The sequence below is a fragment of the Equus quagga genome, chromosome 8, assembly GCF_021613505.1.
Source record: "Equus quagga isolate Etosha38 chromosome 8, UCLA_HA_Equagga_1.0, whole genome shotgun sequence".
Lineage (NCBI taxonomy): Eukaryota > Metazoa > Chordata > Mammalia > Perissodactyla > Equidae > Equus > Equus quagga.
In genome coordinates, this window is record NC_060274.1 from 17,047,674 (window position 1) to 17,069,764 (window position 22,091).

General features: G+C 37.7%; 1 protein-coding gene across 1 annotated transcript in view; it reads left to right on the forward strand.

The window, feature by feature from the left end:
• The first annotated feature begins 427 nt into the window (after positions 1 to 427).
• The window catches only part of PPIL4 (peptidylprolyl isomerase like 4), a 31,440-nt gene continuing 9,776 nt past the window's right edge, over positions 428 to 22,091 (forward strand). The window contains exons 1-10 of the mRNA XM_046669885.1: positions 428 to 571; positions 5,307 to 5,374; positions 5,461 to 5,525; positions 6,022 to 6,139; positions 6,781 to 6,923; positions 7,707 to 7,803; positions 8,518 to 8,634; positions 13,429 to 13,553; positions 15,140 to 15,206; positions 19,288 to 19,399. Coding sequence (XP_046525841.1) covers positions 502 to 571; positions 5,307 to 5,374; positions 5,461 to 5,525; positions 6,022 to 6,139; positions 6,781 to 6,923; positions 7,707 to 7,803; positions 8,518 to 8,634; positions 13,429 to 13,553; positions 15,140 to 15,206; positions 19,288 to 19,399 — 982 coding nt within the window. The 5' untranslated portion in view covers positions 428 to 501. The remainder of the gene's footprint in view (positions 572 to 5,306; positions 5,375 to 5,460; positions 5,526 to 6,021; positions 6,140 to 6,780; positions 6,924 to 7,706; positions 7,804 to 8,517; positions 8,635 to 13,428; positions 13,554 to 15,139; positions 15,207 to 19,287; positions 19,400 to 22,091) is intronic.

Genomic DNA, 22,091 nt, shown 5'->3' on the forward strand with positions numbered 1-22,091 from the left:
ATTGTTGGTTACAGAGGGGAAGGGGCGGAAGGAGTAAGGAGACACATATGTATGGTGAAGGATCCCAACTAGGCTTCTGGTGGCGAAAATGATGCAGTCGACGCGGAAGTCAAAATAAAATGATATACACCTGAAATTTATATAACGTTATAAACCAACGTGACCTCAATAAATTAAACTCAATAAAAAGTAAAAAAAGACAGGGCCTCTCCGTGCTCGAGATGGAGACCAAACGCTTTACAGACGCCCTAACGAGCGCTAGGCTTCCGCGCCATCGCCCAGGGCGGAGGAGGATTTTTCAAAAGGGCCGCGCCCGACCTCCCACGACAGCGGGGCGGGCCGTGGCGCCAACCAGGGCGGCCCGCCGAAGCAACCCGGAAGAGGGCGGTGTCGCAGGAGGGATGATGTAAAAAGGCGTCGCGCCGAGCGTGACGCGTGGCGTCGACGTCTAGGAGCTGCGCCTGTCAGCCCGGCGCTGGTTGCGGGGGAGGAGCAGGCGCCATGGCGGTCCTGTTGGAGACCACTTTGGGCGACGTCGTCATCGACCTGTACACGGAGGAGCGGCCGCGCGGTGAGCCCCGGGCCCCTCTTGCCTCTTGCCGAGGCCGCCATCTCCCTTCCCCGCTCTCCCTTTCGCTGCCCAGTCGCCGGCGTCGACCGCTTCCAGCTCGGGGCTGCCGGTGCCCGCGACCTGGCTGTTTTATTAGCGGGCCTTGGTTAGAAAAGTTTTTGCGAGGAGCAGCCCTTCTCCGGTATCTGCTGCTGGCCGTTCGGGTGGCGGGTGCTTGTTGTCATTAAATGACTCTGTGTGTGTGTGCGTGTGTGTGAGTGATGCAGGTTGAATATACAATTCCCGTAGCTTTTCTTGCTTGTTGCACTTTACTCCTGGGAGGACCACAACTAGTATTCCTTGGTGTGTAATCAGTAAGACGTGATGAAAGCAGGGAGGATGTGCTTGGAGCAGCGAGGTGGGCATCCCGCCTGGATGGAGGAGGGGCTGTCCGGCGGCGTGCACCGAGCTCTAGCAAACACTCATCGATCGCCTGCTATGCAATCAAGACTCGGTGCCAGGCCCTGATAGGCGTCTTGCCTTTGAGAGTCTGATTTTCCATTGGGAGAAACAAACGCGGGAACCCGTTTCACTTTTCGAGTGTTGTGTTAGAAGAGTGTGTAAGTTGCCATGGAAACCAGAGGAGGGAGTAATTCTTCCTGGTTGGGGCCGGGGAGAAGGGAAGCAAGCGAAGAATGTGGAACACGAGCTAGCTCTTTCAAAGATGAGCGGGAATAAGTGTTTACTTAACAGCTTGCTTGGAATTTTCTGGAAACAGCAAGAAGTTCGGCGTGGCTTGACGGAATGGGACGTGACTTGGAATGGCAGACTGCGAGTCTGGTCGTATACGTTATATAGGTTGGGTCAGATGGTGAGTAGTCTTGTGTGCCCTACTGATGACCAGGGTCTTTGAAGGTTTGAAAAGCAGATTGAGGCATGGCACACTTGTTTTAGGAATAATAGGCAATAGTGTGGAGAATGTATCAGAGTAGGGAGAAACAGGAGGCCAGGAGAGATTAGTTATGATGAGGGTCCTCCTCCCGTGGAATGCAGAGTCTGCCAAAAAGGATGAAACAAATTACCATACCATACCGTGAGTGCCTCCTGCCAGAGTACACTTTCTTCCATACTCAGCTACACCCCACCCCAGACACTCACATCCATACCTTTCTCATACTGTTGCCTCTGCCCCACATTTCTCTCCACTGTTGTCCTTCTGCAGACTTCCTGCTTAACTATTCAAACTCAGATAAGCACGACCTCCTCCCTGAAGCTCTCCTTTCCTCCCTAAGCAGAGTTAGATATGTTTCTTCTGCTCTGTCTCATGTCTTTTTATAAATCACACACACATACTTTGTTATTGTCCTGGAGTTATTTGCAAGTCTTGTTTCCTCTCCAGAATGTAAACTCCAATAGAACAGGGACTGTGCCTTAATTATCTCTGTATCCTGAGCACCTCGTGCAATGGATCCACTCTGAGGGCTCACACTAAGGGCTTACTGTATTGACTAAAGCATATATATGCATTGTATTAGGACTCCTTGTGCAAGTGAAACTCAACTCGAACTGTCTTAAACCAAGAAAATAATTGATTGCCTCATGTTACTGGGGTAAGCTTGGCTTTAAGGTTGGCGGCATCTACAGATTCAAAAGATGATATAAGGAATTGTATTTTGCATCTCTTGGATTTGACACTGTCTCCACAGTGGAGCAGCACCTGGCAAATGAGTGGGCCTCTGTCTCCAGAGCTGTGAGGAACTAAACGGGAGGTAGGGTTATGCCGCCTGATTAACACAGACAGAATGGGCAAGCAGCGTTTCTGCAAAGAGAGTTTGGAACACTGAAAACAGAAGTCCACCTTGTTTGTGTATATTTGTAAGCCTGTGAGTGGATATCTATTTACATGTATAACTGCTTATCAGACTTATTTTCCTTCCTTCTTTCCTCTCTCTCTTCCTTATTTTTCTTCCCTTTTTTTTTTACTTTTTATTATAGAAAACTTGAAACATATACAGAAGTAGAAAGAATCATGTAAATGAACCCTCATGTGCTGATGACCAGCTTCATTTAACAGTTGTCAACACTTAACCGATTTGTTTCAGTTATACCCCTGCCTCTGCTGGATTTTTTGTAATAAATCCCTTACATGGGATTTATTTACTCTGCAGTTACTTCAATTTGTGTCTCTAAAAGATACTTAAAAATACCCCACAAATCATTATCACATCTGAAAAAATTAGCAATAATTCCTTAGTATCCTTCATATTTCCCTAATGTCTCATAAACATTTAAAAAATATTTGGTAATTTAAATTAGGATCCAGACAAGGGTCATATATTACATAGTTTGGTATATCTCTTAAATATCTTTTAATCTGTAGATTCTCCCCCTCCCCTTTTTTGATTAAGACTTTATTTTTTTAGAGCAGTTTAAGGTTCATAGCAAAACTGAGGGGAAAGTACAGATATTTCCCATACTCTCCCTGCCCCTACATGTGCACAGCCTCCCCCCATTGTCAGTATCCCCCATCAGAGTGGTACATTTGTTGTGCATTTGTACTGAGTAACATTGTACATGTTGACAATTGTCACTACACTGGTACATTTGATCAATCTCCATTGACACAGCATCATCACCTGAAGTCCATGGTTTACATTAGGGTAAATTCCTGTTGTACATTCTGTGGGTTTGGACAAATGTATAATGACATGTATCCACCATTACAGTATCATACAGAGTAGGTTTACTGCCCTGAAAGTCCCCTGTGCTCTGCCTGTTCATCCCTCCCACCCCTTAATTTCTGGTAACCAGTGATCTTTTACTGTCTCCATAGTTTTGCCTTTTCCAGAATGTTATATATTGCAGTCATACAGTATGTAGCCTTTTCAGATTGGCTTCTTTCACTTAGTAAGGCATTTGTTTCCTCCACGTGTTTTCATGGCTTGATAGCTCATTTCCTTTCATCATTGAATAATATTCCATTTTCTGGATGTACCACAGTTTATTTATCTGTTCACCTACTGAAGGACATCTTGGCTGATGCCAAATTTTGGTAATTATGAATAAAGCTGCCATAAACATCCATGTGCAAGTTTTTGTGTGGGCATGTTTTCAACTCCTTTGAGCGTGATTGTTAGATTGTATGGTAAGGGTGTGTTTAGTTTTGTAAGAAACTGCCAAAGTCCATATATTATATTGGTTGGTAAATCTCTTAAATATCTTTTAATCTATAGGTTCTCCCTTCTCCCCTCTTTTTTCCTTGAAAATTTTTTGAAAAATAATATGGATCATTTATAGAATTCTCATTTTGGATTTGACTGATTTTATCCATGTTGTATCTTTTAATACATTCTTCTATCTCTTCTTTTTCTCATAAATTGCTGCTTAGATCTAGAGCCTTGATCAGGTTCAGGTTTAATGTTTTTGACAAGAGTATTTCATCTGAGGTCGTTTGTACTTTCAACTGCATCACATTCAGGAGGCACTTGGTGTCTGGTTGGATCTTTTTGTGACATTAAAGTTACTGGTGGGTTCAGGCTTGTCTACCTGATGTATCTGTTATAGTGTTCCCATTAGCTTTTCACCTAAAGAGTTCGGCGACCATTGATGATCATTGCTTAGATCCTTCTAGTTAAAAGACTACTCCTGTATGTTTAACTTTAAGCCCACAAATACATTTTTCTAGAAAAATTCTCGAAAGCCTGGTATTGAAGACCCTCTCCTAGCTTGGGGCCATCTTACCTCTCCAGCCTTTGTATCCTCTATTCCTCTGTAGTGTTCCTCTGTAGTACTGGAGTATTACACAACTTAGCCTGGTCTTTTGGACCTCTCCAGAAGCATTTAAATTCCCACTTCCGAACTTTTTCATAATGTCCTCCTAGCTTGAGACGTTCGCTCTCTACTCTCTGCCACTCCAACTCTTTTAATGCTCACCTTAAGCCTCCACAGGGTTTTCTAATTTCCCCAGCCAGAAACAATCTCTTTTTTCAACTCTTGAGGGGGTTTATTTAAGTGGCACAAAGGTGTCATGCCCAGTACCCTAACTCTTTGTGTTCAGGGTGAGGACCCTAGTTTGGTGTGAGCTCCTTGAGGGCAGGGGCAGCCCCATGTATCTTTCTGTCTGTCTGGTTTCTATTTTGGTGCCTTGAGAACTGGTTAGCATGTCTCTCCACACGTATATTATCGACTTGTTGAGGGAAGGGACTATGGTTTAATGGCATTTGTGACAGCAGTGCCAAGTACCTAGAAGATAGTCATTGTTTATTGGGTGTGTAAGTGAATTTATGTGAGAAAGCTGGTACATGGTGAGTTTATGGATTTTTGTGAAGTGCTATTTAATCATTAAAAAAAACAATCGTCACAGATATTTGGTTTTCCCTAATTAATAGAATCTGTACTCATTTTCAGATACTCTGCTAGATCCTTTCCCATTATGGTATCCTCTTTTTCTTTTTTGTCTCCTACAAAATCAATCCATCAGTAAATGATTGTTTATCCCAGATAAGTGTCAGTTTGCTGCGTTAGCTCAGAGGCCCAAGAAATCCTAAGAAAAAGAGAATAAAAAGATAATTTAAACTTTATTGCCTTTTTCTAGGCTCACTACCTTTTTTTTCTTTTTCTTTATGGCTTTGGACATTTGACCATTTTGGGGAGTTTTTGTATGGTAATTTAGAAATTAATTATACTAACTGCTTTTACTTGCTTAAAAATATATTCATGAACTACTGTGATAAATTTAGCATTTACTTTCTTTCAGCCTGCTTGAATTTCCTGAAGTTGTGCAAAATAAAATATTACAATTATTGCCTTATTCACAATGTACAGGTGAGTTGGTGGATGTTAGTCTTTTTCTTTGTTATTGGAATCATCTGCCACAATTCTGAATTAACAAAGTATCTTATATATTATAGAGGGATTTTATCATACAAACGGGTGATCCTACAGGGACTGGCCGTGGAGGAGAGTCTGTTTTTGGGTAAGTTTTTAAATTTTTTTTTTTTTAGATTTTTAAATTTATTTCCTTTTTCTCTCCAAAGCCCCCCGGTACATAGTTATATATTCTCAGTCGTGGATCCTTCTAGTTGTGGCATGTGGGATGCCACCTCACCATGACTTGATGAGTGGTGCCATGTCCGAGCCCAGGATCCCAACCGGCGAAACCCCGCGCCTCCCCAGCAGAGTGCGCGAACTCAACCACTCGGCCACGGGGCTGGCCCCAGTTCTTTTATTTTTAAAGGAGTAAAATAGAATTGCCTCTTAATGATGTTAACTACCATATTTCAATCTGCATGTTAAAATATGTTTCAAATATAGATTTTTTCCAAGTTCCTTAAATGTCTGTAGCAAAAAAAGAGGAATATTTTGAATCATAGCAGCATTTCTATAAAGAAATGGTAACCCTTTATATTACTAGAACTTCTATATTTCATGTTGAGAGTACTTATATTTTATAACCTTATTTGTATTTTCAGTCAACTGTATGGTGATCAAGCAAGCTTTTTCGAGGCAGAAAAAGTGCCAAGAATTAAGCATAAGAAGAAAGGCACTGTGTCCATGGTGAACAATGGCAGTGATCAGCATGGATCTCAGGTTAGGAAATGAGTGAGAAGATATTTTGCTTTGAAATGAAGGACTGGAAGGATACGATAAAGTTATCTTTTTAAACTATACAGTAAGAGAATTTCAGTCAAAAATATTGGTTAGAAGAAGAAAATTACACAGTTTTTTCTATATAGAAAAATTAATTTGTTCTCTTAAATGTAAGTCATGTCTATGTGAAGAATTTGAAAAATACACAAAAGTATGAAGAAGAAAACATTACAGCCATCCATGGATTGTCACTGCTCACGTTGTAGCCCATTTGCTTTCTGTGTTTATGACTTATTTCAGAACAGGCCACGTGCAGTGTCTTTCAGTCATTGCCTTGTTTAATCCTCTCTAAAACCCCATTTGGGGTAGTTGTGTTTTTTTCTCACAGTTTACATGTGAAGAAACTGAACCTTGGCTTGTCTAATATTTTAAACAGTCAGGGGAGCATCTGTGTATGTGTTGATGTTTTATGTATAAGCTTTGTACATTTTACTTAGTGCCAGTAACAAGTGGGTAAGAATCCATGCAGTTAAGGTAGAGTCTTTCTTTTGTGTGTTTTTGTCACTCTGTAACTGATTGCAGTATGAATTATATATATGTATGTATATATATTTGTGTTTATTCTGTACCTTTCTATATAGTTTCTTATCACCACAGGAGATAATCTAGATTACCTTGACGGTGTTCATACAGTTTTTGGTGAGGTGACAGAAGGCATGGATATAATTAAGAAAATTAATGAGACCTTTGTTGACAAGGACTTTGTACCATATCAGGATATCAGGTATGGTTCCAATTTACTATCTGAATGTACTAGAATCTTTTAATACGGTGATGTTTGACATGTAGTGGTGATAGCACGAGTAGAATTGGTTTTTGGATGATTCCAAAATGTGAAGTAATACAAGATTAGAAGAATCCTTATGATTAAAAAAAGAACTTTTGTATTTTTACACCAATGCTAACCATTTGTTACTGCATATGTTGGGAAGAATTATTAATCCTTTAATTTAGTTCTTTTAAAAAGTGGAGATTAAGAAATGTGGCAAAAGTACTAAGATTTAGACATATATATTTTACATCTTATTTATTTATTTATTTTTTGAGTAAGATTAGCCCTGAGCTAACTACTGCTAATCCTCCTCTTTTTGCTGAGGAAGACTGGCCCTGAGCTAACATCCATCCCCATCTTTCTCTACTTTATACATGGGACGCCTACCACAGCATGGCTTGCCAAGTGGTGCCATGTCTGCACCCAGGATCCAAACCGGTGAAACCCGGGCCGCCGAGAAGCGGAACGTGCGAACTTCACTGCTGCGCCACCGGGCCAGCCCCTATTTTACATCTTAGAGTAATGCAGAGTAATAAGTATAATATCAAACAATGAAAAACAGTAACACTAATTGTGAAAGTATGCTCTAGTAATATCTTTGTGCTATAAAATTTAACAGCTTATTTTTTTTGGCATTAGAGATACTTAAGACACTTGTTATAATCTTTATAAAAAGTAAAACATGAATTCTGAAATAACATAAATGTAACATTTGACTTGGATTTATTTTGTTAGGATAAATCATACAGTGATTTTAGATGATCCATTTGATGATCCTCCTGATTTATTAATTCCTGATCGATCACCAGAACCTACAAGGGAACAACTAGATGTAAGTAGAGTCCTCTGGTGATTGAATGTACATGCATATTTCAGTTGATCAATTATATGAGGACAGTTTAGAGTTCTTTCTCTCTTCCCTGGAGATACTTATTTTTCTAGCTATCTTTTTATTTTCCTAATAGGCTTTCTTCAGTTTTGGTTCCACCGAAACGGCCTTACCTCTGGAAGCTTAAATGAACACCTTGGGAAAATGTTTTTCTTATCTTCTGACTCTAGATGGGAGTCTAGCTTTAAGGCTAAATTAAATTGACATCTTGTGAGGGAACTTTTCAACTGGGGGTACTCGGGAGTCCAGTAATTTCTGTGGAATAATGCAGACTTTTCCATCAGATATTTTAAGATATAAATTTCTGCTTATGAGGCTTCCTCAAAGCTGAATTTATCTTTATAGTTGGGATCTGGTGCTTAATTTCTAAGATTATTTATCTTCTGCATTCAGCATTTAGTTGAATACCAGATAGTTTGTTTATAAACGTTTATTTTGATTTAACAATAAATTAGAAACCTAATCTGGCTAATATTATTGAATTAATTTAAATCGATTTTTAGAGGTTTGTAAGTTTGTTTCACATTTGTGACTTGTGTTCAAACACATTTTGGTGGAACAAAGAATAAAGCATAATGTGTCTCCCATGTTTCTCAGATTTTTCTGTTCTTTAAATACGTGTATGTATATATATGTGAGTGAACTTCTGCCTTACAGAGTGGTCGAATAGGAGCAGATGAAGAAATCGATGATTTCAAAGGAAGATCAGCTGAAGAAGTAGAAGAAATAAAGGCAGAAAAAGAGGCCAAAACTCAAGCTATTCTACTAGAAATGGTAAGATAATTATCTTTGTTCACATAGTTGTTCAGCGATATATTTAGTACATACTTATTGTGAGTTTATCTATTTCTGGCTTTTTAGTAGTCTTAAAATGTTAAAAATTTAGCTGAGGGTTCTTTTCTGGATTAAATTTTGTATGACATAATACATGAAAGTAAACAAATTTGATTCCATTATCAATATAGTGCCAAGTGCCTTTTTTTAGAAATGGGAAGTGGATATCCAAGTTACAAATGTTAATTTGATTTTGATTGTTTATTTTTGTTTCATTTTTAAAGCATGTTTCTTGGACTGAATTTTATGTATATTAAAGAATAATTCTTTGTACAACTCAAGTATTGAAATTAAAGAGCAGAATAGTAGTTACAGGATAAAATAAACCTGGGTAGAAATTGAGCACTCATCCTCTGTATTACTAACGATATAAAGCCATTTGGGGAGCAGTTATTCAGTAGATTATTACTTGACCTACTAAGCATTTTTTCCATTTCTTTTCTTTGTGGAATGAGTATACCTTTCACATAGTACACCGTCAATAAATATTTGGATGGATAATAATCAAGTTTTTATTATTATAATTATTTTGTATAGTAGAGCTTTCAGATCCCTGGTCTGTTTTAAAATTTATGTTAGTATCACCAGTCTGAAGGAACAAATATTAAAAACTATAGTTTCAGAAAACTTTACTGAATTAAAAAAAAATGAAAATGCGCCTTTTAATGAGCACACTGTGTATCTGACAATATTGATGCAAAACAACCAACACCAAGACACATTCTAAGAAAGTTACTGCACTTAAAAGAGAACAAGTAAACGACTTAGTAGGGAAGGAACATTAGATTATCACCAGAATTTCCAACAGCAAAAGCACAGGGAGTTTATGCCAGAGGAAAATGGATTAACTTGTTCTTTAAACTGTTTACTTTCTGATAATAAAAAAATTTATGGAAAAATTACAAAATAGTGCAGAGAACTTCTATATACCTTTTACCTAGATTCACCAGTTTTTAACGTTTTGCCACATCTGCTTCATCAGTCGCTCTCTCTTTCTCTCTTTCTCTCTCCTCCCTCTCACCTCTCCTTCTCTTCTCTTCCCCTCTCTCTGTCTCTGATTATACGTGCACATGCACACACGTGTTCTCTGGACCGTTTGAAATTAAGTTGCAGACATCTTTCTTCTTTGCCTCTTAGATCAGGGTGCATTTCCTAGAGCAACAGTATTACTATACGTAGTCACAGTACAGTTACCAAAACAGGAAATCTAAAACTGATGGAAATTACATCCATATTCCAATTTTGCTAGTTATTTCAATATCTTTTATAGCCCCCCCCCCCAGTCTAGAACCTAGCTCTTGATTGATTGCCTTTGCGTTTATTTGTCATGTTTCTCTAGTCTCTTTGATCTGGGAGAATTCCTTAACCTGTCTCTATTTTTCGTGACATTAACGTTTTTGTGGAATACAGGTCATTTATTCTATAGAATGTTCTTCAGTTTAGGCTTATCTACTGTTGCCTCGTGAGTGGATTCAGGTTATGCACCCACAGCTGGAATACTACATCACTGATGCATCCTCCTCAGATGTCACATCTGGAGGTATACAATAGCCAGCTGCCCCACATTAAAAAGTGGTTGTTTTGGTCACTTGGTCAAGGTAATCCACTGCCTGGTGTCTCCATTGCCTACTTTCTGTTATCCCCTTGCAACTAATAAGCAATCTGTAGCAAGACACTTTGAGACCTTTCAGATATTTTATTCCTTATCAGACCGTCCCTCTAGATTTCTCAGCTGTTCATGGTTCTTTTGGAACCAATCTTGACTCTGATGCCTGCAAGATGGTGATTTTCCAACTCTACCACTCCTCCCACACTTCTCAGCCTGCGTTCTTGTAAGGAAGAGCCTTCCTTTATTCTCTACTTAGTGATTCATCATCACTATGGACTCATGGATTCCGTTTTTGTTTTGTTTTTAATAAGTAGACTATTTTTTTTTCCTTTTTCTCCCCAAAGGCCCCCGGTACATAGTTGTATACTGTTCATTGTGGGCCCTTCTAGTTGTGGCATGTGGGATGCTGCCTCAGCGTGGTTTGATGAGCAGTGCCATGTCTGCGCCCAGGATTCGAACCAACGAAATACTGGGCCGCCTGCAGCGGAGTGCGTGAACTTAACCACTCGGCCATGGGGCCAGCCCCATAAGTAGACTCTTTTTTTTTTTTTTTTTTAAGATTTTATTTTTTCCTTTTTCTCCCCAAAGCCCCCCGGTACATAGTTGTGTATTCTTCGTTGTGGGTTCTTCTAGTTGTGGCATGTGGGACGCTGCCTCAGCGTGGTCTGATGAGCAGTGCCATGTCCACGCCCAGGAGTCGAACTAACGAAACACTGGGCCTCCTGCAGCGGAGCGCGCGAACTTAACCACTCCGCCACGGGGCCAGCCCCCATAAGTAGACTCTTTTTTAAGAGCAGTTTTAGGTTTACAGCAAAATTGAACGGGAAGTACAGAGTTCCTGTGTGCCTCCTGCCCCCTCCACGACACTTTCTCTTTTTAATTAACATCTTGCATTAGTGTGGTACATTGTTTCCAATTGATGAGCCAATATGGATACATTATTATTAACTGAAGTTCATAATTTACATTAGTATTCACTCTTTGTGGTGTTCTTTCTGTGGATTTTGACAAATGCCATGTATCCACCATTACAGTATCATGTAGAATAGTTTCACTGCTCCCAAAATCTTCTGTGCTCCACCTGTCCGTAATACCCTCCCTCCCCTAACCCCTGGCAACCACTGATCTTTTTTAGTTGTCTGTATAGTTTTACCTTTTCCAGAGTGTCATTTGGTTGGAATCATACAGTATGTAGCCTTTCAACATTGGTTTCTTTCACTTAACAATATGCATTTAATGTTCCTCCTTGTCTTTTTGTGGCTTGATAGCTCATTTCTTTTGATTGCTAAATAATATTCCATTGTACAGATGTACCACAGTTTGTCCATTCACCTATTAAAAAGAATCTTGGTTGCTTCCAAGTTTTGACAAGTATGAATAAAGTTGCCGTAAACATTTGTGTATAGATTTTTGTGTGGACATAGGTTTTTAACTTATTTGAGCAAAATGCCTAGGAGTACAGTTGCTGGATTGTATGGTTTGGCTTTGTAAGAAACTACCAAATTGTCTTCCAACATTTTGCATTCCCACCAGCAATGAATGAGTTCCTGTTGTTCTTCATCCTTGTCAGCATTTGGTGGTGTCAGCGTTTTGGATTTTAGCCATTCTAATAGGTGATCCTGTGTCCTTTGGATTCTCACTATTAACAGGTTTCATCTTCTGTTTTCTAAGAACATCCATTTCTTTTGCTTTATTTCTGTGTAATATAATGATAATTCAACTTGTGTTTTGCATTATCAACTAGTGTTTTGAACCTTATAGCAGTTAGGAGTATTTTAACTTTCCCTGTAGTACTTTAAGGTTATCTTTGACAAGTAGTATAGCAAGTTCTTTTTTAACTCGTTAACTTTTTTTCTCATTTGTGCTTCCTTTAGATGCGGTGTTTCTACCATTGTAGGTGCTTTTAGGGATTTTTACTGATTTGGTCTTTCCCTATGTGTTGTAATATTGCTTATTGGACATAGGTTATTGTCTTTTGATAGGCTTCAGAAACACTGAGCAGCTCTTAATGGCACTGTTGCTTCTTAATATTTCTGATTTTCAAGATTTCTTTTTTTTTTTCCCAGTGTGTTTATCCAAGAGGAGATACTTTGTATGATAATCTTACCAGAAATCATTTCTGAGAGTTTTCGAACACAAGTGTAAAGGAATATTGTTTCCACCTCTAAAGGCCCATGGGATATAAAGTTTTCCCACAGTGACACCAGTACCGTCATCGTGGTTTTCTCTCACTGTCGCTAGTTCTTTAGTAGGAAGCTGTGTGCTTTACTCGGCGCACTAGTTGACTGTGAAGTTTACTTCAGTTTGGCTGAAGTAGATGATAGAGTAAAAAGCTGGAAACATTATGCAGGAACTGTTGCTTTTCCGTATTGAATAATAATGTGCAAAGAATTGGGTGTTACAAATCACAGAAGACTACATTCAGTATGATAATATTTTTCAAAAGTTTACAAACAAGCAGAACTAAACAATATATTGCTTAGGGATGCACATCTATGTGGTAACACTCTAAAGATATGGAAGGAAATGGCTAAAAAGGAAAGCCCAAAGGTAGGATATTTGTTATTTCTGGTGAGAGAGACAGAGGGATAGTGGGATGAGGGGACATTTTAGTTCTTAAGCCAATTGGTGACATCGTGGGTGTTTTTTATTTTCATGCTTCATAACTTAGATGGATTTTACATAAATTCTTTTTTTAATATATCAGATACTTGAAAAATGAAAAATTGGTGATAAAATTGGGGCTTTGAAGCCAGTTTCCAATCCCACCTCTGTTGTTTACTACTGTGTGGCCTTGGGCAAGTTAGTTATTTGAGCTTTTTGAATTCACTTTACTCATCTTTAAAACAGAAATTGCAGATTTATTTTAAGAATTGACAGTAATGTATATGAAGTGTAAAGCATGGTGTTCACACACAGTAGGAGTCAGGTAAATATTAACTATGAATATTGTTATTGCCAGGAACAATGTGGTGGCAAATTTTGAAATCTCATTTCTTTTCCTGAGGCTGTAGTTTATAATAGAAATTTAGATATTTTAGGGAAATCAGCGTTATGGGTTGGATGGGGCATTTATAATGGAAACTAAAGGAATTGATTTATATTCTGGTTTGTTTATAATTTAGGTTGGAGATCTACCTGATGCAGATATTAAACCTCCAGAAAATGTGCTGTTTGTGTGTAAATTGAATCCAGTGACCACAGATGAGGATCTGGAGATAATCTTCTCAAGATTTGGGCCAATAAGAAGGTAATTTCTAGAATTAGTGAACAATTCAGAAAAAACTCGGTATTGGTGGTTTTCTAATGACAAATTTTTGGTGAGTCTGTGAACTTTTTCTTGGTGAATTACAATATATACACAGACACACATACTTACATACAATTGAATGGTTCTCCCGCTCCCGACACGAACGTCGTCACTCTGAAACAGGCAGTGATGGGGCATTTGTCTCGTTCTGTGGTGTACTCAGGAACCTTCTGTAATGTTTAAGATATTTATCTCATTTAAGTTCTCCCTAGAATTACCAGCAATCTGTATTAATTTAATTTTGACTCTAAATTTTCCAGAATTTTTCTTTTGGCTAATTTCTCCTGCATTATTAATACAAAAGTTTAAGAAGCTAGTATTTCTGTGAGAAAGGGGAATATTTTGTAATTGATTAAAAAGTATTATTTTATGTTTAGAATTTCCTTTTACTTCATGTTTTTTTCCCACGAAGCCATTCTTTTTTTTTTTGGTTGTTTGTTTTTCTTTTTTCTTTTTTAAAGATTTTATTTTTTTCCTTTTTCTCCCCAAAGCCCCCCGGTACATAGTTGTATATTCTTAGTTGTGAGTCCTTCTAGTTGTGGCATGTGGGACCACTCGGCCACGGGACCAGCCCCCGATGAAGCCATTCTTTGTTATTCCTATTGAAAGAAATATCTTTCTGTAAATGGCTACCCAACTTTCTTACTCCACCCACTTATGTTAGATCATTTTTATAAAAAACACTTCTATACTGTTTTTTATTTTTGAATTTTAGACATTTTATACTGACTTCCTGCTAAGGAAGTCAAGGGTTTACCTTTATTACTATCCTCCTCTCTTCATTCTCCCCTCCTGTTGCTTTGGTTGTGTCATAATTTTGGTTAGATCGTTGTTTAATATTTACATTTTAATGTAGATGTAAATATTGTAACAACTGAATCATGTGTTATAATGTGATTGCTTTTCTTGTACAATGTTTTGTTTCCCTGTTGCATTTCATGTTTTTAAAATGAGGCTCATGATACATGAGGAAAGGGACAGGCAAGGGCTTTCAGCTCCACCGTATTGGCTTTTTCACTTGGTTCTTAAGATAGACTAGTTCTGTATAATAGATATTCTTAATGGGGTCAAATTTGAGCTTGGTTTATATTAAAATTCAAAAACTCCAAAGCATAAACTTAATAAACATGTATATATGTACGAATATGTATACATTATTCCACAGTAACATTAGATATTGTATAATTCATCTATATTTGGGGTAGAAATTATGATTAAGACATTTTTTAGCAGTAGTTTACTTTTGCAAAAAGAAAATTAAACATTTTATCTTATTCTTCCTTCAGTACTTTGGGAATTTAGGATTGTAGGCCAAGATAGAAGATTGAGAGTAGAATCTAGAAAAATTGAATTACTAGATTGTGGACTAGTTTTAAAAAAGAATTGTCATTGAAGAAATTTGGAGAAATATAGTTCCGTGAGTTTAACTTTGCCTTTTAATAACTGCCTTATTCTCTTCTTCGCTTGTGAAGAGTGAGAGTGAATGCTTTTTCTTTAAAGTCACTTTTTTCCAAACTTTCTTTCAGTTGTGAAGTTATCCGGGATTGGAAGACAGGAGAATCCCTCTGTTATGCTTTTATTGAATTTGAAAAGGTAGGTCATAATATAGATGTATTAAGTTTGATATTTATTTTGTTCTTGTATGGTATTAAAATGTGAAAAATTATAGAACGTTTTCTAGTCTCTAAGATTAGAAAATTAGTTTGCCCTTTCTTTAGGCACCCAAGAAAAATAGCTGTTATATTCAAATAGGATAAATTCAACACCTGTTAATGTTAATATACATACCTTTACTTTAGATTCAAATGCCATCTGCACGAATGTATCTTTAAAACTTTAAAGTTTTAGGTAAGGTCCCTCAAGTTCTAGAAATGATTTTTCAGTGTTTTTAGGTAGGAATATAACTGAGTAATAGAGAGAACTGGACTGGAGTAAGATCTAGATGATAATCCAAGCTCTGTCACTGACCAGCCGTTAGGTGATATTTAGTAGTTTATTTAGAACTGTTCTTTCTAGGCGTTACCTTATAAATAAAACTTGAGTATTGGATTAGATGGTACCTTCTAGATCTATGATAATAATGATAGTTTATGTTACTCAGATAGCTTTCTTTAAGCCAGGTGTTAGGTTAGTCGACCTGCATTTAATCCTCGCAGCTCTGAGAGAGGGACTGTCCTCCTGTTCCAGATAAGTGGACTGAGGCACATAGTGGTGATGTGTCCTGTTTAAACTATGCGTCTAGTGAGTCTCCCGGCTGGGATTTGAGCTTAGACATGTCTGATTCTGTTCCCATTTCTTTTAGCCGCTATGCTGGGCTGTGCTGTTTCATCATGCAGCTTTGGACTTATATGTATTCAGTAGTGGCTCATTCTGAGTTATGGTTGTTCTGAAGCATTTATCAGACACCTTCTATATTTCAGACACTGTGATAAGTCCTAGGGATACAAGATGAATAATGGAGGGTTGAGGAAGACATACACATATCACATTGTACCTGGACACCGGGTCAGGTGTACCAGAAATGATATTTACAAGGTACATTGGTGCTAGCAAAAAGGAGATCTTTACCTTTAGTTTGCTATGAATACTTTTTGTAGACTCGACAGTGTCATTCCATCATTGACACTACAGGATATGTAGTTCATTTGCTCACAGGTACAATTTCATCTTGTTTATAGCATATAGACTATGACTGCCCGTGTTTCTCAGACTTCTGCAGGTATACCATTTGCCATGAATATGTAGTTCAGTTCAACTTCAGAGCATAGGGTGGTTCTGGAATCTATGGCTTCTTTATCATGATTCAGTGATTTTTAGGTGGATCTTTTGAAGCTTTTCTCTTTTCTTGAAAATCATTAAGCTACCTTAGTCCACTTTATAATTCTCGTGGGTGGTAGCCTCTTTGTAAGTGTTCATCACTGAGTCTGTATTTTTTGCATGTTAGGCAAGTTTTGCATGTTTTGCATATCTATGCTTTGGATAATCTGATCCAAAATTTTTTTAAAACTGAAGAATAAAATACATAAAGAAAATGTATAGCTCCTGAGTGAACAGCTTGAAGAATTATCACAGTTAATACACTCATGTAAATCACCACCCAGGTCAAGAAATAAAATATTAATAGAAGAAAAAATTACTAGAATCCCAGAGGTCCTCCCTGTATCCCCTTCCAATAATTTCCCCATCACCACTACTTGTGACATTACAGATTAGTTTTGTCTCATTTTAAACTTGATGTAAATGTAAACACAGTGTGTTTTTTTTCATCTAGCTTCTTTTGCTCAGTGCTATATTTATAAGATGTATAGATGTTACTACAGGTGACTTGTTAACTTTTTTGTTAATTTTCAGTGACATACGGTATTTCATTGTGTGTATGTAAATTTTCATTGACATGTATTTCACTGTGTGTATGTAAAACAATTTAGATTTCCATTCTGCTGTTGATGGCCGCTTGGATCCTTTCCCAGTTTTTGGCTATTGTGAATGGTTCTACTGTGAATCATTTCGGTCATGTCCTTTGGTGTACATACGTATGCGTTTCTGTTGGGTATATATCCGGAATGATTTTATGTGTTATAGGGTAGGTGTAGCTTTAGAAGATAATTCCAATAACTTTACCAAAGTGGTTATACCAATTTTTACTTCCACTAGCAGTGTGTGGAATGGAATCCCTGTTATTTCATATCTCTATGAACTCTACCAGTCTTTTACATTTTATTCATTCTCATGGGCGCATAGTGGTATCTTATTGTGGTTTTATTTTGCATTTCCCTGGTTGAGCCCCTTTTCATATGTTTATTGCCATTTGAATGTCCATTTTTTATGTGTAACTGTTCAAGACTTGTGCACTTTTTGATTGGCTGCCTTTTTATTGACTTCTAAGAATTCTTTACATTTTCTGGATACAAGCTCTTTTTTGATTATATATGTTGCATCTATCTTCTCCTTTGTGTATTGCCTTTTCCCTTGTTTTAATGATGTCTTTGATAAGCAGAAATTTCTCATTTTTAGTTCAGTTTGTCAGTATTTTCCTTCCTTATTATCGTCTGTTTGAAAAATCTTTGCCGGGGGCTGGCCCAGTGGTGCAGGGGTTAAGTTCGCCCATTCTGCTTCGGCGGCCCGGGATTTGCCAGTTCGGATCCCAGATGTGGACCTACACACCACTTGTCAAGCCACACTGTTATAGGCCTCCCACATAAAAAGTAGAGGAAGATGAGCATGAATGTTAGCTCAGGGCCAGTCTTCCTCAGCAAAAAGAGGAAGATTGGCGGAAGATGTTAGCTCAGGGTTAATCTTCCTCAAAAAAGAAAAAAAAAATCTTTGCTTATGGCAAAGTCATGAAAATATTCTCCTGTGTTATCTTTAGAAGCTTTGTTATGAAATTATCTTTCCCTTGTAGATCTGTAATTTCATTTTTGTGTGTTATGTGTATCATGTTAAATTTCATTTTTCTTATGTTGGATAGCCAGGTGACCCAACACAGTTTACTAAAAAGTTGTCCTATCTGTACAGTCCTGAAGTGCCACCTTTGTCATAAATCAGGTGTCTACATATGTGTAAAGTATCTGGGAACTTTTTCTTTGGGGAAACGGCACAGTGATAGAATTATGCCTGCCCAAGTGTAATCACTCAGATTCATCAAATGTAATGTTAATTGCCTACCATGCGCCAGATGATGTTCTAAATGATGTAGATAAAAGGATGAATAAAGCTTTGTCTATATCTTCATGGAGTCTATAATTCATTTAATTCTTGACATACATGGTAAATAAATAAGATTATAACTAGTTCTTTTATCTGTTTCTCTTTGAATGGTCTTTAGTGAGTAGTGAGCAGACTAAAGATTAAGTTTGTAGGAATATAAGAGAAAATTTATCAGTGCTGGATTGAAATCTGTCACTTCTAGTCTTCAGGTGTCAGCAATGGAGAGACAGGGTTTGTGAAGTTGCTGACAGGAAAAATCCTTACACAGCACAGACGTTGGTATCACAGTCCTGCAATCTCTTATTCAAAACCCTTGGGAATAGCTGTGCTTCCAAATTCAGGCTTTTTCAGAATTTAGAAAGGTAATACTGTGTGTGTGTGTGTATACATATATATAAATACCTGTGGATTATGTAATACTCCTCTGGGTCAGGGTTCCATAATCAGTCACAAAAATATTTCTGCAGTGAAACAAATGAATATTCATACTAGGTGAGCAGATTAAGGCCGTAGCCTCCCATTAGGTCAGGTTTTGCTGTCAAATGGATTTTAACACCAAACTTATAAAGACAACTTTGAATTTTCAGGATATTTTTGAGTCTTGAGTAAAAGGGACTGTGGACTTGTACAGGATGATTGATAAGTGTATCTACGTCCACTGCTATCAGACTGGCTTAGTTCGAATCCTGGCCCTCATCCTTGCCACCTGCGGGACCCTTGGCAACTTCTGTACCTTTCCAACTTCTGTTTTCTCTTTGAGAAAATGGAGACAATAATAGATAGTACCTCATAGGGTATCAGAGTTAATTAAGGTAATAGATGCAAAACATTTAACAGCATTTGGTGCATAATAAGCATACAAATAATAGTTTAGTAACGATAAACTTTTTGTATTTTCAGTATTTATTCTAGCTGCAGTAATCTTTTACATAAAGATTTATGCTTGAGTTTTTATAATTACTGTCAGGAAGAAGATTGTGAGAAAGCATTCTTCAAAATGGACAACGTACTTATAGATGACAGAAGAATACATGTGGATTTTAGCCAGTCTGTTGCAAAGGTTAAGTGGAAAGGAAAAGGTATGTTGGTTCATCTTCCTTTGTTTCTGTTCTGCTTTGCATGCTTGTGTGTGTGTGTGTGTATCTCCTTTGACCTAGTGTTGTTAATTAGGAGAAATGTTCATTGATGTCATTCCTGCCATTTCTGGTTTTACGTAGCTGCCACCTAGAATATAAGATAGAGGGGTGGGTGTGTGAGTGTGTATATGTGTATTTTAAACTGATGATGAATATATTTTGTATGTTTGACTGTGTTATAAATTACTTAGAATTACCCTCTGCAGACATGACATGTGTCCAAAGTCATTATTATAAGGTTTGTGGTGGTTTGGTTCTTCTAGATGGGAAACTCTTAGCAAACTTTTTTTGAAAGTTTGTTTTAGTTGTCGTATTGTACAGGTTTGAAAGGTCCATGAAAAGGTGGTGGAAGAAAGTGTCCCTTCCACTCCTGCCCCTCGTCTACCCAATTCCCCTACTCAGAGGTAACCACTGTCACCTGTTTCTTTTATGACTTCCACCTACATTGTTTGAATATACATACGTATGTATTTGTTTTATCTTTAGAATTTCCTTTCATTTCATGTTTTTTTCCCGTATATATTTTCTGTATATATGTTGTTTTCTCCTTTGGAAAAAGAAAGCACAACTGGATGCAGTCTCCACATACCGTTTCTGTTTGTCTTTTTTGTTTAATGATGTTTCTAAGAGATAGTTCATATTAGTATATAAAATGACAGTTTATTCTTTTCAGTGGCTGCACAGTGTTCTGTTGAACGTATGTATCATAATTTACTGAACCAGTCCTATTAATGCACAGTTGAGTTTCTAATCATTTATTCTTCTGTGGATTATCCCTGTACATACGACATTTCCCACATATGTATATGTATGCATCACATAAATCCCTGGTAGTGGCATGCCAAAACTAAGGTTGAATCTGTGGTATGCTGATTGAAATAATAGGGGTTTTGATTTTTGCTACAGTGTTTTTAAAAAGTTTCACTTTGGCAGTTATTCACCATGTGATGCTAAATTTTGCTAGCAATTCTAGGATTACTTTCTTTTTATATACCACTTTTCTTTATTTCCCATGAATTTTATGAACTCTTTCTTTTTTTTCCACATGTGATAATTGCAACTGTGGGAATGAAACAATCAAAGAAGTATATTCAGGGACTACAGACGAGCTGCTGGCTTAGTGCAGCGCAGTTCTGGTCCTGTAGTCCTGCCAAGCAGTTGTGTGGGGCTCTCCTAGAGAGCTAACTTAGTGTTAGCATTTGGGTTATATGTGAAACAGACACTATTTTAATTCCTCATTACAGGGAAGGAACTTGACACATAATCTTATGAACTGATTTTCCCAGGGTCACATAAACTGATGATTTAAACAGGCCCTAAATCTAGTTTTTTTTTCCCTCTGGGTTCTGTCTTCCTAAGCCGTCTACTTACTGAAGAAATGATACTGCCTTCCTAAGCAGTTTCAATGTAGTTTATCTACAAGATGACTTTTAAGTGAATTTCTTCATGTTTTCTTCTAAAATAAAGTGTCACACAGGAGATATGCTTCAGTTTCACATATGCCATCATAAACATATAGTTTTTTTTATTGCAGTAACATTGGATTATAACATTATATGGCTTTCAGATGTAAATAGTTTGTTTTTAATCTCAGTTAATTTTGAGATTATTTTATATATTATGGATTCATGTTTAGTAAATTGAATATGTGCTGTGTACCGTTCATAGTGCTAAGTACTTTCCCTTATAGCCTTATTTAATGATTCCAGCAGCTCTGTGAAATCTTGCTATTATTTTCAGTTCATAAATGAAGACAGTGACTTTCAGAGAAATGAAATGTCTTACCTGGGATTTTCCACTAGAGCCAGGATTTGAATCCAGAACTTCTCACTTTAATCCATTGTTCTTTCTGTCATACCGTAACTCCCTCATCCCTAGAGAGACTCCTAATGGCAAGCACATGGCAAATATTTTTTTTGTGATGGAATGATGTCTGTTTGTTACAGTTAAAAGTATTTTAACTCTTACAGTAGGCTATTTCACATTTATATGAAACATTGTCTATTGGCCATTTTTGTTCCCAGAGCCTCTGGTATTGCCAAGTAGATTCTTCTCATCTTTGATGCTTGCCCCCTTTTTTATTCCTGTTTTCTTCTTTCTTTGAAGGCCCCGATGACAAGATGTCTCTAGGATTCACAATCGAAACACCTCTCTGTCATAATGCTAATTTCAGTGAATAAATGACATTCATGCTGCAACTAAAACAAAAGCACAGCTCCTCTCTGTGTCCCTCCGGTTTGCTTTACTTGTGCATTCAGTCTTGGACTCTTCCCGCTAGAAGCATTTCCTCGTGGCAGCTGAGGGGAGAGGAAAGGCGGGTCAGTCAGCAGGTCCGGGGACGTGGATAGGAACTGAGTCCTCATCTGGTCGGAGACCAGGCTTGAGAGTAGAGAGGGCACGTGAGTGCTCTCTCCTTTCCTGGCCCTGCCATTGGAGGCTAGCTAGGTATAACAGTAGGTCCTATTTTTCTGAAGGGATTGTTGATTTCATTTTTGGCACTTAGGAGGAATAAAGGTGCTCTTAAGCCAGAATTTCAGAGTAGAGACAGTTTATCTTTGGTGCTCTCACAGCCCTCGCCTCTCACGTCTCTTTAGTGAGCTTCTGCACGCATCCTCCTCCCTTCAGTGAGCTTCTG